This window comes from Arabidopsis thaliana, chromosome 2 (genome assembly GCF_000001735.4).
Source record: "Arabidopsis thaliana chromosome 2, partial sequence".
Lineage (NCBI taxonomy): Eukaryota > Viridiplantae > Streptophyta > Magnoliopsida > Brassicales > Brassicaceae > Arabidopsis > Arabidopsis thaliana.
The window spans coordinates 16165919-16180500 of NC_003071.7; the positions used below are offsets into that span (position 1 = coordinate 16165919).

General features: G+C 36.5%; 5 protein-coding genes across 15 annotated transcripts; 3 read left to right on the forward strand and 2 right to left on the reverse strand.

Moving 5' to 3' along the window:
- The first annotated feature begins 2 nt into the window (after positions 1 to 2).
- On the forward strand, positions 3 to 2710 carry AT2G38660 (Amino acid dehydrogenase family protein). Of its 8 annotated transcripts, NM_001202774.1 has the most exons (7): positions 40 to 115; positions 466 to 645; positions 743 to 1059; positions 1416 to 1652; positions 1751 to 1918; positions 2112 to 2172; positions 2321 to 2468. In NM_001202774.1, exons 2-7 carry the CDS (start codon positions 474 to 476, stop codon positions 2362 to 2364), a joined length of 999 nt encoding a protein of 332 aa, NP_001189703.1. In that variant the 5' UTR covers positions 40 to 115; positions 466 to 473; the 3' UTR covers positions 2365 to 2468. The 8 variants fall into 8 exon arrangements, with proteins under 8 accessions (NP_001118472.1, NP_181400.2, NP_001324647.1 ...); NM_001125000.3 differs by having other exon boundaries at positions 3 to 115; positions 451 to 645; positions 2112 to 2710; NM_129423.6 differs by having other exon boundaries at positions 3 to 115; positions 2112 to 2710.
- An 83-nt stretch (positions 2711 to 2793) lies between these two features.
- Positions 2794 to 6000, forward strand: PECT1 (phosphorylethanolamine cytidylyltransferase 1). The gene is made up of 9 exons (NM_129424.5): positions 2794 to 3383; positions 3473 to 3708; positions 3808 to 3992; positions 4521 to 4592; positions 4804 to 4871; positions 5125 to 5245; positions 5331 to 5396; positions 5479 to 5601; positions 5691 to 6000. Exons 1-9 carry the CDS (start codon positions 3061 to 3063, stop codon positions 5760 to 5762), a joined length of 1266 nt encoding a protein of 421 aa, NP_181401.1. The 5' UTR covers positions 2794 to 3060; the 3' UTR covers positions 5763 to 6000.
- Positions 6001 to 8082: 2082 nt separating this feature from the next.
- Positions 8083 to 10254, reverse strand: AT2G38680 (5'-nucleotidase / magnesium ion binding protein). Its single transcript, NM_001336719.1, has 10 exons — positions 10052 to 10254; positions 9854 to 9964; positions 9699 to 9762; positions 9488 to 9620; positions 9266 to 9389; positions 9110 to 9166; positions 8917 to 9013; positions 8544 to 8754; positions 8408 to 8468; positions 8083 to 8321 (listed from the first exon to the last, which is right to left on the reverse strand). Exons 1-10 carry the CDS (start codon positions 10160 to 10162, stop codon positions 8256 to 8258), a joined length of 1035 nt encoding a protein of 344 aa, NP_001318374.1. The 5' UTR covers positions 10163 to 10254; the 3' UTR covers positions 8083 to 8255.
- Positions 10255 to 10712: 458 nt separating this feature from the next.
- AT2G38690 (gem-associated-like protein) lies at positions 10713 to 11836 on the reverse strand. Its single transcript, NM_129426.2, has 3 exons — positions 11398 to 11836; positions 11236 to 11301; positions 10713 to 11142 (listed from the first exon to the last, which is right to left on the reverse strand). The coding sequence occupies exons 1-3, from the start codon at positions 11749 to 11751 to the stop codon at positions 10987 to 10989; spliced, it is 576 nt and encodes a 191-aa protein (NP_181403.2). The 5' UTR covers positions 11752 to 11836; the 3' UTR covers positions 10713 to 10986.
- Positions 11837 to 11953: 117 nt separating this feature from the next.
- Positions 11954 to 14497, forward strand: AT2G38695 (Gag-Pol polyprotein/retrotransposon; the record flags this gene model as incomplete). 4 transcript variants are annotated; one of them, NM_001161091.1, is made up of 10 exons in its annotated part: positions 12028 to 12072; positions 12156 to 12275; positions 12400 to 12445; positions 12532 to 12586; positions 13018 to 13113; positions 13230 to 13283; positions 13348 to 13413; positions 13841 to 13868; positions 13950 to 14144; positions 14241 to 14485. In NM_001161091.1, 10 exons carry the CDS (start codon positions 12028 to 12030, stop codon positions 14316 to 14318), a joined length of 783 nt encoding a protein of 260 aa, NP_001154563.1. In that variant the 3' UTR covers positions 14319 to 14485. The 4 variants fall into 4 exon arrangements, with proteins under 4 accessions (NP_973635.2, NP_001318375.1, NP_001325101.1 ...); NM_201906.3 differs by lacking the exon at positions 13841 to 13868 and having other exon boundaries at positions 11954 to 12072; positions 14066 to 14144; NM_001336720.1 differs by lacking the exon at positions 13841 to 13868 and having other exon boundaries at positions 11980 to 12072; positions 13230 to 13413; positions 14066 to 14144; positions 14241 to 14497.
- Between the last annotated feature and the right edge of the window lie 85 nt (positions 14498 to 14582).

The window sequence follows — 14582 nt, forward strand, 5'->3', positions numbered from 1 at the left end:
CTTTTTACTTTTTTTGTTAATCATCATCGTTTTATATTGTCACTCGTTGAATCCTAAACTCCGGTATGCCTAGCGATATTTTTCAACGCCATTGACGACGCTTTATATACCACTGGTAAATCTCTCCTCTGTTTTTTCCTATTTTCCGATTTCTTCTTTGTTAAGAATTCTATGTATGATGAATTTAGCTGAGTGAAGAAGATGAATTTTAGCTGAGTGAAAGCTTATGATAGTCTGGTGAAATCTTTAATCCATTTAGGTTCAATCTGGTGCAAGTTTGTTTTTACTGTATTATGCGCCTCTTTATTTGTTTGTGTGGATGTAATGAAGAGTATGGAGCTAAAAGGATCAAATTATGGTTTTATTCTAGCTTAGGCTGACCTGTCTAAGGTTCTCTTGTCTGGTCTGTACTTTTACATTGACTTTTTTCTTGTGCTTGATTTGAATCAGTGACTGTTCTTTTAGTTTTGAGTATGTTAATGATCGCGAGGAAAGCTTTGGCCTCGGCGCATACTAAGGCGTTTCGTTTGGCAACAAGGGATGTACATTGCTTTAGTTCCATCTTAGTGTCTCCTCCTCTCGTGTCACTTGACTTGCCTGAAAATTGGATTCCTTACTCTGATCCTCCACCTCCTGTTTCCTTTGGTAATACTCTTTGTTGCATTTTCATGGCTATATATATATGTTACAAGAAAATTCTCTAATTGTATGAGTTGATTTCTGTGTGTATGCATTTATACAGAGACTGAACAGAAGACTGTGGTGATAGATGGTAATGTTATCGCTGAGGAAATCAGAACAAAGATTATTAGTGAAGTGGGGAAGATGAAAAAGGCTGTTGGAAAAGTCCCTGGTCTTGCTGTTGTTTTGGTTGGTGAACAAAGAGACTCGCAAACTTATGTTCGCAACAAAATTAAAGCTTGTGAAGAAACTGGCATTAAATCTGTTTTGGCTGAATTACCAGAGGATTGTACTGAAGGACAGATTATCAGTGTATTGAGAAAATTCAATGAAGACACGTCTATTCACGGAATTCTTGTGCAACTTCCTTTACCCCAAGTATGTTTCTCATTTTTTTCTTTGGACGTTGTGATGGGGGATGTTAGTGTTGTTGATGTCAAAGATTAGTTCTATGTTAGGAGGTCAAGTAGTTACGTTTACTTTGTTTTCATACTTGTATGTAGAAATTCTTGATTCATATATTTTCATCGACCATGGACTCATGCATAACATTTTCCCCTTTAAGGTTTCCTTTTCGTTGGTAGGTAAAGCATTTAATTTACAGGTTATGCGATAGAGCATCTTACTTGTGGAGCTCTTTTTCAGGAGAACGTTCTTGTATTTTGTTGGTTTCCTTTCCTTTTTTTTTTTTTTTCTCATGAGTCCAATCATTTAATGGAAGATATCTTGTACAGCATCTTAATGAATCAAAAATCTTGAATATGGTGAGATTGGAGAAAGATGTTGATGGGTTTCATCCATTAAACGTGGGGAATCTTGCAATGAGAGGGAGGGAACCGCTGTTTGTATCTTGCACTCCTAAGGGCTGTGTGGAGTTGTTGATAAGAACGGGTGTTGAAATAGCAGGAAAAAATGCTGTGGTCATAGGCAGAAGCAACATCGTTGGACTACCAATGTCTTTATTATTGCAGGTATTAGTTCTTCTTTATAGTTCAAGTGGATTCTTATGCTTAAACATTTTGGTTTGGGAATTAACTATGCATTTATGTTTTCTGAAATTCTCGGATAGAGGCATGACGCGACAGTAAGCACGGTGCATGCGTTTACAAAGGATCCAGAGCACATTACTAGGAAGGCGGATATCGTTATAGCAGCAGCGGGTATACCTAATTTAGTTCGTGGAAGTTGGCTTAAGCCTGGAGCAGTTGTCATTGATGTTGGAACAACTCCAGTCGAGGTAAAAACGAAACTATTTTCCTTAACTGATCAAAAGTCTTAATACTTTCCAATGAAAAAAGACTTATACCATAGCTTGAATCCAATCTGATATAGAAAACGTTAAACTGAATTAGAGCTTGAAATGTTTTTCCTTCAGATTGTTTTCTTGTTTCTGATTAGACATTGAAGCATGACGTGTTATAATATTGCAGGATAGTAGCTGTGAGTTTGGTTACCGTCTTGTCGGGGATGTATGTTACGAGGAAGCGTTAGGTGTTGCCTCGGCTATCACTCCCGTACCGGGAGGAGTTGGACCTATGACGATCACCATGCTACTATGCAATACTTTGGAGGCTGCTAAGCGGATCTTCCTCTGAGTATGGTATCTCTGTCTATTACTAAATATATTTTGTAATGTTAGATAGGAGACTCCATGCTGTTCGAGTTATTAACGATCTCTTTTGAATTATTGTATAATAGACCTGGCGATTGTGATGCCATGGTTTATCCTAACTCATCAGCATCTTTAGCATCAAGTTCAACTAAACAAGTATTCATGTTTTCGTTTCATTGGCTTTTAGAAGATGAGAATCCATTTAGTTATAATTTAAAACTTAAGGTAGTTAGATCACTGGTCCTACTAGCAGCTAAAGTAGGAGGAATGTTGCGTCTTACATCAACGATAGAAGATGACTCAAGCAAGAGGTGTCACATGAAGGATCACGAAATATTTGCTTCCTACGATATTTTACACGTCTTCTCAAAGTTTCTCACCTTTACATTGTTTGCTTTGGTTCGGTTTAGATTCTCTCTTTTGCTGCTTTTATCACTTTTGTAAAACTCGAAACCGGTTTTGGTTCGGTTTAGATTCTCTCTTTTGCTGCTTTGATCACTTTTGTAAAACTCGAAACCGGTTTTTGATTCTTTTTTTCCTTCGAAACTTAAATGATATCTTTAAACCAAAACGAACCAAACTAAATCACACAATTACGATCCGGTTTGAAGATATTTTGTTGTCCGTAGGATTCTGATTCCGAGTCTCTAGTTCCAAAGAGAAGAGAACATCTGTGAGAGATCTGAGACGTCTGGAAATGTGAAGAAAACAAAAAAAAAAAAGATCTGAGAGAGAGAGTTTCGAAATTCTCGTGTTCGTAAGCAAAAATGGTTTGGGAGAAAGAGAAGATCGTCGGAAGTTGTATAGTCGGAGGAGCTGCGTTCGCCGTCGGAGCTTCTTTCCTTCATCTTTTCCTTAAAGGTGAGCTTCCGTTAGGATTAGGTTTAGGTTTGTCTTGTCCATGGCGCATTTTGAGAAAACGAAAACCTGTTCGCGTTTACATGGATGGTTGCTTCGATATGATGCACTATGGCCACTGCAACGCTCTTCGTCAAGCTCGTGCTCTCGGTGACCAATTGGTCGTCGGTGTTGTTTCCGACGAAGAAATTATAGCCAACAAAGGACCTCCTGTTACTCCTCTTCATGAAAGGTTTCTCTTTCTCGAGATTACAAATTCATTGTTTCTGGTGATTTCAATTGCGTTTTGTTTGATTTTGATTTTGATTTCGTTATGTATAGAATGACAATGGTGAAAGCTGTGAAGTGGGTGGATGAAGTTATATCTGATGCTCCTTACGCTATTACGGAAGATTTCATGAAGAAATTGTTCGATGAGTATCAGATCGATTACATTATCCATGGTGATGATCCTTGTGTTCTTCCTGATGGTACTGATGCTTATGCACTTGCTAAGAAGGCTGGTCGTTACAAGCAGATTAAGCGCACTGAAGGAGTTTCTAGCACTGATATCGTTGGTAATTTGACGTATCCCCTTCTGATTTCATTTTAAGCTCGCATCAGCTGACTTTTGAAACGTCTAATTTCATCATTTTCGATTTGTGATTTCTGAGCAGGTCGTATGCTTCTTTGTGTAAGAGAAAGATCCATTAGTGACACTCATAGTCGTTCCTCTCTGCAAAGGCAATTTAGTCATGGGCATAGTAGCCCAAAGTTTGAGGATGGAGCTTCTTCTGCTGGTACTCGTGTCTCGCATTTTCTTCCTACTTCCCGCAGGATTGTTCAGTTCTCCAATGGAAAGGTATGCATATTTTAAGAGTTTCTTGTCCTCAAGTTAATGTATTGCATACTTGTATTTGCAAGTTTATCGTAGTGTTTGTTGCTTTATGATATACTAGGTAGGACAAGTACATGACCCTTGATTTCTAATAGCTATGCAAGGGGCTCTGAGAGTCTGAGCTTACTGTTTTTCTAGTTGTTTTGGTTATTAAAGAGAACGGTCTCAAACAGCAGTTTCGTCATCATTATGGAACACTGTCTGGTTCAGTCTTGTTCTTGAAGTTACTGGTTCACACTTTCTATGACTGTTTCACCAATTATTGGATACTTTTATGTGCTTATCGTATATTTTTCTTCTTAAGTGACAGAATGTTACTTCACATCTCATTTTATGACCTATTCCAAGTCATATACCTGCTAGATGTATCTCAAGATTATTTTTCTTGATAGATTCACGAATCCCTTTCTTCTGTCATTTTACTCCATTACCTCAGTGCTCCTTCTCATATTTTATCTGGGGTTGATCAAGTTTACATTCTTATTGTAACAGGGGCCAGGACCTGATGCACGCATTATCTACATAGATGGTGCTTTTGATCTTTTCCATGCTGGCCATGTTGAGGTATATTAATTGGTGCATACAACATACAGTTCACTTTATATGTGAGGAGTGGTGTTTTAATACCGTTACATGAACAATGGGTGTAAGGTTAACCATATTAATGATACATTTTATGCTTATATAAAGTAAAGAAGTAGAAGTGAGTGGGATTGAGCGACCATTTAGTTTATTCTGCCAATTTATTTGTTATTAAATTACTTAATTCGTACAGATTCTTAGACGTGCTCGAGAGCTTGGAGACTTTCTTCTTGTTGGTATACATAATGACCAGACTGTCAGGTTAAAAAAGCTCAATTTTGGCAATTTGCTTTATTGATTTCTTTCCAGTTTATTTGGTTATATTTCCCTTTCATGCCCTGGCAAGTATTATGGGGTTTGATCAATATGATTGGTGGTGTTAGTTTTAGGCTAAAATATAGGTCTTGGTGTCTAATCTTAATTCTTAGCTGTATGAAAAAATTTAAATGTGCATAAATTCATCTCTGCTTAAATTTGTCTGACCAAATTGTACTTGGTATACGTTGCTGTGCAGTGCTAAACGAGGAGCGCATCGCCCTATTATGAATCTCCATGAAAGGAGCTTAAGCGTTCTGGCGTGCCGCTACGTGGATGAGGTGATAATTGGTGCTCCATGGGAAGTGTCGAGAGATACGGTGAGCTTCTCTGCACTTTGCTTAATAACAATACCCAAACGGCTTTCATGAAATGCTATTTTTGACATTGATTTGAACATTGCAGATCACGACATTTGACATCTCGTTGGTGGTACATGGGACAGTAGCCGAGAGCGATGATTTTCGAAAGGTAAAACAACATTCAAGTGTGTATATATTAGGTAAAAGACAAAGAGCTATGGTTTCTCAGAATGTGGTTGTTGATTTGACAGGAGGAAGATAATCCGTATTCTGTACCAATTAGCATGGGCATATTCCAAGTTCTAGATAGCCCTCTTGATATCACAACGTCCACCATAATCAGGAGGATTGTAGCAAACCATGAAGCTTATCAGGCAAGTTTCTTTTCTTTGCTCATTCTTAATTTTCTTCTTCCTGGTTTACTTGAACGTTGTCTCACTCAAAATTGTTCTGTAATCTATAGAAACGTAATGCGAAGAAGGAAGCTAGCGAGAAAAAGTATTACGAGCAGAAGTCGTTTGTGTCCGGAGACTGATAGAGCTATATGCTTAGCTTTTTAAATCTATCTACATCTTGTACTTTGACTATAGTAGGATGTTTTTGGTTGAGACTCCAAATGCTACATACTACATTTTGCTATCTAGTTTTTACTTTACATAAAGAGGGCCATTGATGGTTTTAGTACCAATTGCATCTTTTATTTTCACTCTTTTGGATCTTTCATTTTACCTTTTACTTACTTTATTTACTGCCACAAATATCCTTATTGGCTGAAACAAATATTTTAGATTGTGCATGTGTTACATATATAAAGATTCTTATAAGTTATAAGTTATAAGCTGCCTATAAGTCACTCACAATAATGATTCTTTTTATATTCTATAATCTAAAGCAAAACACATAAATTCAACTTACAATATTATTTTAATCAACTAAAAGATAGAGTCATTCATTTTACGTAGTTCCACCAAGGCATTGAGAGCTAATTGAGATACAAAACCATTATTATCATTTTCCGGTGATTTAGATCATCCATGATAACCGTCTACTAGAACAATTGTATATTATTTATCTTTTGGAATACCAACATTTTTAACTTACATTCATAAGTTTGGCATACTCCAAAAACTACGAGACCATGAGATACTGAATATACATCCGACAATTTTTGGCAATTGTTTGATAATTTTTCATCTGAACTGAACATTGTTTGTGTTATCAATTCATATGAAGACAATATATTAGGTGAGAGTCATCCAACCAATCATCTTTTCATATACAATACATATGAGGTTCAATATAACAAAAACTATACTTTTTCAAAACAAATTCATACATATTTTTAAAAAATATACAATGATTATTCTAAAATATTCAGTCTAATACTATTAATATTATATATTATTATATTTTTAATTATAAATTGAGATTTCTGATGTAAGTCATGTACAGATACTGAACATGGTGACTTAAATGGACAAACTACCATACTAAAAACACTTCATAATATACAATTTGTCTCCCTCTAAACCAATACGCTCACCACAACTGCTTTTTCAACCACCTCGCCGTTGATTTTCTTATAATCATCTATGATCACCTCATGATAATCTTAGAATATTGCGTTCTTTCGAAAAGGTCCACGATAGATTTTATCGGAGTCAAATAGACCTTCATATGCGACTAAAGTCGCTCCAACCGGGTGTGTTCGAAGACGCTTTAATGCCTGTTTAAGGGTTTGATACTTATAGATGTATGTGGTGTTGAACATTTTTTCGTCTAGAATAGGTAACCACTTTGTGGTACATGAAGGTCTTTGCCCGTTCATCTCCAATCGTTCTCTAGGTATACCAAACTTTTTTATGAACCTGACCACCACGTAGTACTTTAGCATCTACATACTTGCGTGGATCGACCTTTTGCAAAAGATATTCTCTACACAACCGCTCATAGTTTTCTTCCCAACCATGTAATACACGGGATACACTTACCAGGTTAGTGGACTATGAGTTATTATTTTAGCTTATTCAAACTATATGTTATTTATGACATATATATATATATATATATTATTTTTAATACATTTATAAATGTTTGGTGAAAATAATAGTTCATATAAATTTTTTTACATGTAAATTTGAATTAATTTTACACCCTATTATATTACTCAATTTGAATCATGAAAAATTCTGCACAAATTGTGGTTTAATTCTACTAAAATCAAGTTAAATAATGAAAAAAAAATATATAGTATAAAAAATCAAGGAGTCAAGCATTGATTTTGCACAGATCCAATTACGAGGATCAACTCTCCTGAGAGGTTGAGACTTGATGCCCGGCAAATATTGTATATGTTAACATAAGAGATTATTTGGTTATACTACTATCCTTTTTATTTCCTTTAATAAATGGTACAAACTTAAATTTTATTAGTTTTGGCTGTAACTAAGTTAATTTAATACTATGTCAAACCATGAAGTGACCGTTTTGTTGGGCCTCTTCTACTTTTCAGAGGAGTTTTTTTATAAGCAAGTTTAAAAGTTTTGACTTTTGGCTCTAAAAAAGTTGTAACTTTTTGCATATCTTTTATACAACAAAAATTAGTTTTTGCTCTTCTTATTATTAGTCTCATCATTTTCATTGCACAGATTGTGAATCTTACTGTCCGTATATAAATTCATTCAAAGCCCAACTAGATTTAAAAGCCCACTATTGGCCCAGCTTCATTTAGGGTTTTCTTTTTTTTTTGTATCTATGTGTACACATTCCCTTCAACGCAAGAAATCAGAAGAACTGAAAAAGGGTTTTGAAGGTTGAAACAATGACGACGACGATTTCCAAAGGATTTGAAAGAGGAGATTCTTTCTAGGGTTCCTTGACATCTATGAAAGCAGTGAGATTAACTTGCAATATAGTTTTCATCAACAGGTACAGTTTTCATCAATATAGTTTATTTTATAATCTATAGCAATACACATGAATTCTACTTGCAATAGAAATAGTCTTGCACTTAAAGTAGCAGTGGCAGCTAACTCGCTTCTGTTGAGAATAACCGAGAAACAAGTTCCAGAGCTCCCCACATAGGTGCATCATTCTGTTTTTAGACCCACAAAACATAAAACTTTTATCAGCAATTTCCAGGTTGTGAAAGATCATATATAAATTGCGTATGGAACTTACAAGATAAACAAGATCAAATGACTCGCGGTAGCTCTCAAGACTCTTCTCAATGTTATCGTTCCTGTAGAAATAAGATTAGTAGTTATGAGGAGACCGAAACAGAGAGGAGGCAAAATAGAAGAAGAGAAAAACTCACAGAAACCCAATAGATATCCGAGTCTCATAATCCAGTCCATCAGACATCCTTAAATCCCCCAAATGATCTCCCATAAGCAAAACATTCCTTCTCTCTTTCATGTTTACATTTTCTTCATCTTCCTCACCAATGTCAACACCAAGTCGATCATGAAGTGGAGCAGCCATGTCTAAAGCGTGTTCGTTTTTGTTTAGCACGTGAATTAGCTTTCCTGTATTGTGAAAGGTAAAGAGACTATAGTTTATAATAGCATGACATAAATCAAATGCTTGATACTTTCTGAGAGAGATTTCAGTTTTCCAGAGGAAAAACCACAAATGTGAGTTGATGAATGCGCTTAAATGAATGATGAAACACCAACCAAATATTATACCTTTGAAAGACACGAGCTGTCCATCATCATTGAACACCATCCTGTTAGATACAATCTTAACATTCTTGAAAGTTCTATCAAGGTTCTGCCTCAAAACCTGGTAAGAATGTGAGTATGCAACAAAAGCATATTCATTATAGAGGCAGCAGAAGTAGGAGAGTAACTCTAATAAACTAATACTCTTTAGAGTCACCTCTTCAATGACATCAGCAAGTCCTGCTGAAAAAATCAGAACAGGGATCTCCTTTTTCTGAAACAGATTGCAAATAAGGTGGATTAAGATACTAATAGTTGTTCCTCACCATTAAAGTATAACTCTACAAAACATGATTGAATTCCATTTATTTACCTCCAAAAATTCGAAAAGTTCAGACACACCTTCTCTAAAAGCTATGGAAGAATTCGCAACAGATTTCTTGATTGCGTCATATGTCAAACCTCCCTCAATGAGAAGCTCATGAGTTTTACCCCACCTCATCATTCACAACAACAAAAAGTTTATCACTTGTTTGTCCAAACTAGAGTATCAAAAGACAAGCCAAATGTGATTGATAAGAAGAGGAGTATATACCATTCTTCCATGAGTTTGGTTTTCTCATCAATGGGAATCACAGGAGAAATCTCAAGAGGATGATAGTGATCATATAAGGCTTGCCTCTTAGCATCGTAATATGCGTCTCCTTGCTGCAAGAGGCCATGACTGGCTATATATAAAGGTTTCAACTTTGATTGCATTTGGTTTAGTGAGAAGAGAAGAATATAATTGATCAAATGAAACATACTCTGCCTTCCTCGAAGTCCATTGACTCGGTATCTCGTTAAAGTCGCATCGAAATCTGCAATTACCTTTACAAAATTCGCAGGATAGACCAACACAGCACAAAGTTTAAGCATTGAGAAAAAAAAAAAAAACTTCGGAGATAGGAGTGGGAAAGACCTGGAATTTGGAAGGACCCGCGTCACGAATTAGAGTCATCTTATCGGTGAGAGCTCGAGGATGAGCTATCACAGTGTTGGCAGATAATTCACACGGTTCCATTTGATGATTCTGAGAGAAAACAAGGGAAAAAACGGACAATGTTTGAGAATTTTTCTATTGAAACTGAGAGTGAGAGGGAGAGAGATAGAGACTGACGTCGTGACGGAAGTAGCAAGAAGAATGTGTTTGCGGGTGATTATGGCAGACGATGGAGAAACGAATCGACGACGGCGCGTGAAAGCGCGTGCAGAAACTGATAACGCGCATCAATTAATTTGGTCGGAGCAATTTTATTCTGCATTACTTACGTCTAAATGGGCCAAAATAGCCTTATTGTCTCTCTGTTGGGTCTCTTAATTGATTTTAATCATTCTAATTCATAACTAAGGAAATTATCATCACATATTCAAAGTCTTAATTGAGATGTAAATAAGCAAGAAAATTATTTTAGAAAAAAATCTACTATGTATAAAAAAGGTAAGGACTTTAACCACAAGATCATAGAATAGTTCATGAAGTTAATCAAGAAAAAACACCAAAAAGAATTCAAGCAGAGACAACATGGCTTATGGTAAGCTCCACAAGGCATGTGAGAGTGCTAAGAGAGCTCTCTGTCGCCAGCAGCTAGTCTCTGTAGAGGCCAATTCCCCTCTTTGATGGTCTTAATTTCTCTTTGCCACTCTCAAGAGCTTGTTTTGAGGAGCTGAACATTGACTTGATCGAGATGACCATGGGTCCCGTGAAGAAGGCCCAAACAAGTGTAAAAGGTTTGAGTTTTGACACACACAAAAAAAAGTTGAAACCTTTTGTATTCAGAAGAGATTAAAAGTTTCTTGATAATCTCTATAAACAATTTTAAAGTTTTGACTTTGACTCTAAATAAGTAGTAACCTTTTTGTAATCTCTATACAACAAAACGAGTTCTTGCTCTTACTCTTACCATTTCATTGCACATTTTTCTACACGAAATGTAAATCTTAATTTTGGTTACTTCCTATTTACAAAGTCTCCATAACTGTCCAACCAAAAAACGTTGCAACAAATGAGTAGAAGCAGATACTAAATCACACCACAAGTGTGTGAAGTGAAACTTAGAGAGGCTTGAAGTAGAGATGATCATCAGAGAAAAGAACCCTAAAAGCTTGTCTGCATCTACACTTCAATCTAATTACAAACCCATCTCCAGATCTCTCTATCCTCATCCCTCCTCCACAATCTTCTTCTTCTTCCAACTCCTCTTGCTCCTTCTGCAATTTCACCGTAAACTTATCAAAACCAGTACTTGCGATCTTTAAGACTAAAAAAAAGAAAGCAGAATTGATTAGAGAAGAACATCAAACCTCATAAGCATAGTTAGTCTCTCCACGATTCATCACCTCTACGCATTTGTTAACCATCTTCATCGTCTATTTTACCAAAACCAATTCAAGATTCTTCATTAGTAGTTCAAAACAAGAAGTGAAAACAAAGATTAGAGAAACGCTTAATAGTTATATAACAACCTCTGTATCAGTAACAGACGGCGTCGCTTCTTGCTTCTCCGAAACAGAGCTAGTGAGATTCGTGTACCGGCTCGTGTCATGAACAGAGGAAGTTTGTGTTTCCGGGGAAGTGAAGAGAGGAGGAGAAGTGGTAAAGATTGGGTTTTGAGGGGAGAGTTTTCTGCGTTTGGGGAGATCGGATTCGTCGGAAACAGGGGAGGCGCGTTTCAATGGAGGAGTGATTTCATCGGCGGAGAACAAGGATGATGGAGGAGAGTAGTCGTACGGTGGTGAAGTGAGACGGAGGAGAGAAAGATCAATGTCGTCGAGGCTGAGATTGTTGTTACGCTCTTGAAGTTCTTCTTCCATTATCATCTTCTTAAGTCTTCTTGCTTCCTTCCTTCCTTCTCTGATTGTCAATAATTTCTCTGGAAAACGAAAATAAGTTTGAGAGAATGTGAAGAAAGACTTGGAAGTTGAAAAGTATATATAGACTCGGTTTAAAGATTCCGGTTCAATTGCGGTTTAAAGATTTAATATTTTTTACTTTTTAAATTTTGTCAAATTAAATTAAACCGGTTCAATTTCGGTTTAAAAACCACTCCGGCGATAATTGTGACATCCTAACATTGAATTATCACCGCCGGACTGATGAGTGTCGCCGGCGTCCACCGTTTTAGTCTTCCTCTCCCGCCGGTACTCTTATTTTCTCTTGCTCTCACGAACCCCTGATGTTTGAGCTGAATTACTAATCTTGCTGCTCTGTTTCCACTTTTCAGAAGTGTTCTCTCCGTACTTTTAGCGTCCTCGCCAATGGCAAGCGCACTCAATCTCTGCTACCACATCACTTCTCCGTATTCAACCAAAGTCACCGACTTGTTACCTCCTTGAGTCACAATGTTGGTCTTTTTTCTCCTCTTAATGGTTGCTTTGATTGAGAATTGGTCCTGTGATCAGTTTGTTTTGAATTAGAAATGTGCTCTTACCTCTTTATCTGTACTTGTCTTTCACATCAATTCTTAGGTTTCCAACAAATCTGATGCAGAGGCAGAGCGTTCCTGTGATGAAGGTATACCTATTTCAACTTCTTTAGTCCTCTAGTTGACACATTCATTCCTTAACTTGAGATTTCACACTGTGTTCTCTTCTTTCTAGGAGAAATGTTGGATAAGAATAGGATAAGCAAGAAAAACCCGTTTGTTTCGGAAGAGTATGTGATATACTAAATCTTTCTTTTGGTAGATTTTTTCTATGACTCTATGCTGGTGCTTGTGAGTTTGAATATGGAGTTTACTAGTTGTTTGTTTCTTACGTTTTGTTTAAGAATCAAGAGGAACCAATATCACCGATTATGTTATCTCTTCTTTCAATACTCAATTTCAAACATGTTTTCTGCCTCTTGTTTATGTGTGGAATGTTTTGGTTCAAATATTTGCCTTAGCTACTTATTTTTCCACTTCTTTGGTAATTATGACAATGTCATTTGTATTTCGGATATGGTTCTGTCCAAATATTAGCTAAGATGCTTTCGGTTCACATTGTATTTCTGGAAGGATTTGGGGAATCAATATGATTTTAACATTAACAATATGCTTTCCTTTTCATAAATTTGCCTGCCTTGATATGCTACCAAAATTGTAGGCTTCTCAAGAAGTTGAAGAGATATGGACTCTCTGGAATATTATCCTATGGGTTACTTAATACAGTCTATTACTCCACAGCTTTCCTCTTGGTCTGGTGAGTAGAATCGAATTTTGACCGTATATGCTCTGTGTAAAGCTACAAGAACATTGTTCTCCATCATAACATACTTGAGCCAGAACAATGACGATTATCTATATTGTTGTATATAGGTTTTATGTGGCTCCAGCACCGGGAAAAATGGGTTATCTTGCTGCGGCTGAGAGGTATGGAATATTTTTCAGTATTTCTTAGAGTTAAAGGGACGTGATAGATTCGTGTAGCATACAGATTTCTTAAAGTGATGGCCATGGTCTGGGCTGGAAGCCAAGTTACTAAGCTCATCAGAATCGGAGGGTAAGTAGCGAATATAAGTTTCTTACTCAGTTAGTTCTCTATAGCTTAAGAACATCAGTGTGCTCTCATTATAGTTTCATGGAGGAAGCTGTTTAACTGCTTCCTGCCAGATCATGATGATGCACTCCGAATCTTTCATATTGTCTCATCATGATAGATGTGCAGACTATGGCATTATTGTTTGAGCATCAATAATCAGAAAATCATATGATATGCAAAGTTCATAAATGTAAAATATTTGTATTAGTAGGTCCTGAAAAAGTGCCAAGTACTTCAACCTTTTCATGTGTAGGTCTAGAAGAGAGAAGTAATTGTTTCAGTTTGATCCTTTGGCGCCTAGTAGACAATGCAAATCCTTTCATATTCAGTCAAAATGAACAATTCATAACAATGTATCAACTATAAGTTTGTTCTCGTTTACGTGTAGAGAACATGTTAAGTTCTTAGGTGACAAGGTAATGCTAGGAGAAGTGGTCATAATGTATTAGTAGTAGCTAACTATTTTGCTAGAGAAAGTAGTTCAAAACCAGTTATAGCATAGTAGATGGATGCAGGACAGTCGCACTTGCACTTGCATTTGTAGTTTTGATTGTTATTGCCGACCTTATCTTGTTGTGATGTTGTTACCCATGAAGAATGTTGATGGATGCAGGGCAGTCGCACTTGCACCTATTGTTGATAGAGGATTGTCGTGGTTTACAGTAAAATGCAACTTTGAAAGTCAGGGAAAAGTGAGGCACCTAAATTACTCTTGAGTAATACATATGTAGATAGTTGATGATGGTGATGAAAGAGTAATTAAATTCTGGATGCATTGCTTTTGACAGGCTTTTGGCGCACTGGTTGGGATATGTCTTGGTATGGCTTTGATGCTATTTATCGTTGTGACACTGCTTTGGGCATAGCAGAAGATTTATCGTTGTAATAATAATAGCTACAGCATAGATCTGGCTCCATCACCAAGTTTACTTGTTTTTATCGCCGTGGGAAGTCATATGATTACTATAACAAAGGATTACTACAGCAGCCTACAACACAACCAATAAAAAAAAAACCACACTTTCTCCCTTGCACAAAGTTAACTTATTCATAATTCGTGTCACACAAGACCATAATAACCATATATTGAAGAGTTGCAAACTTGGACTAAAAACAAACAGTTGATGGAG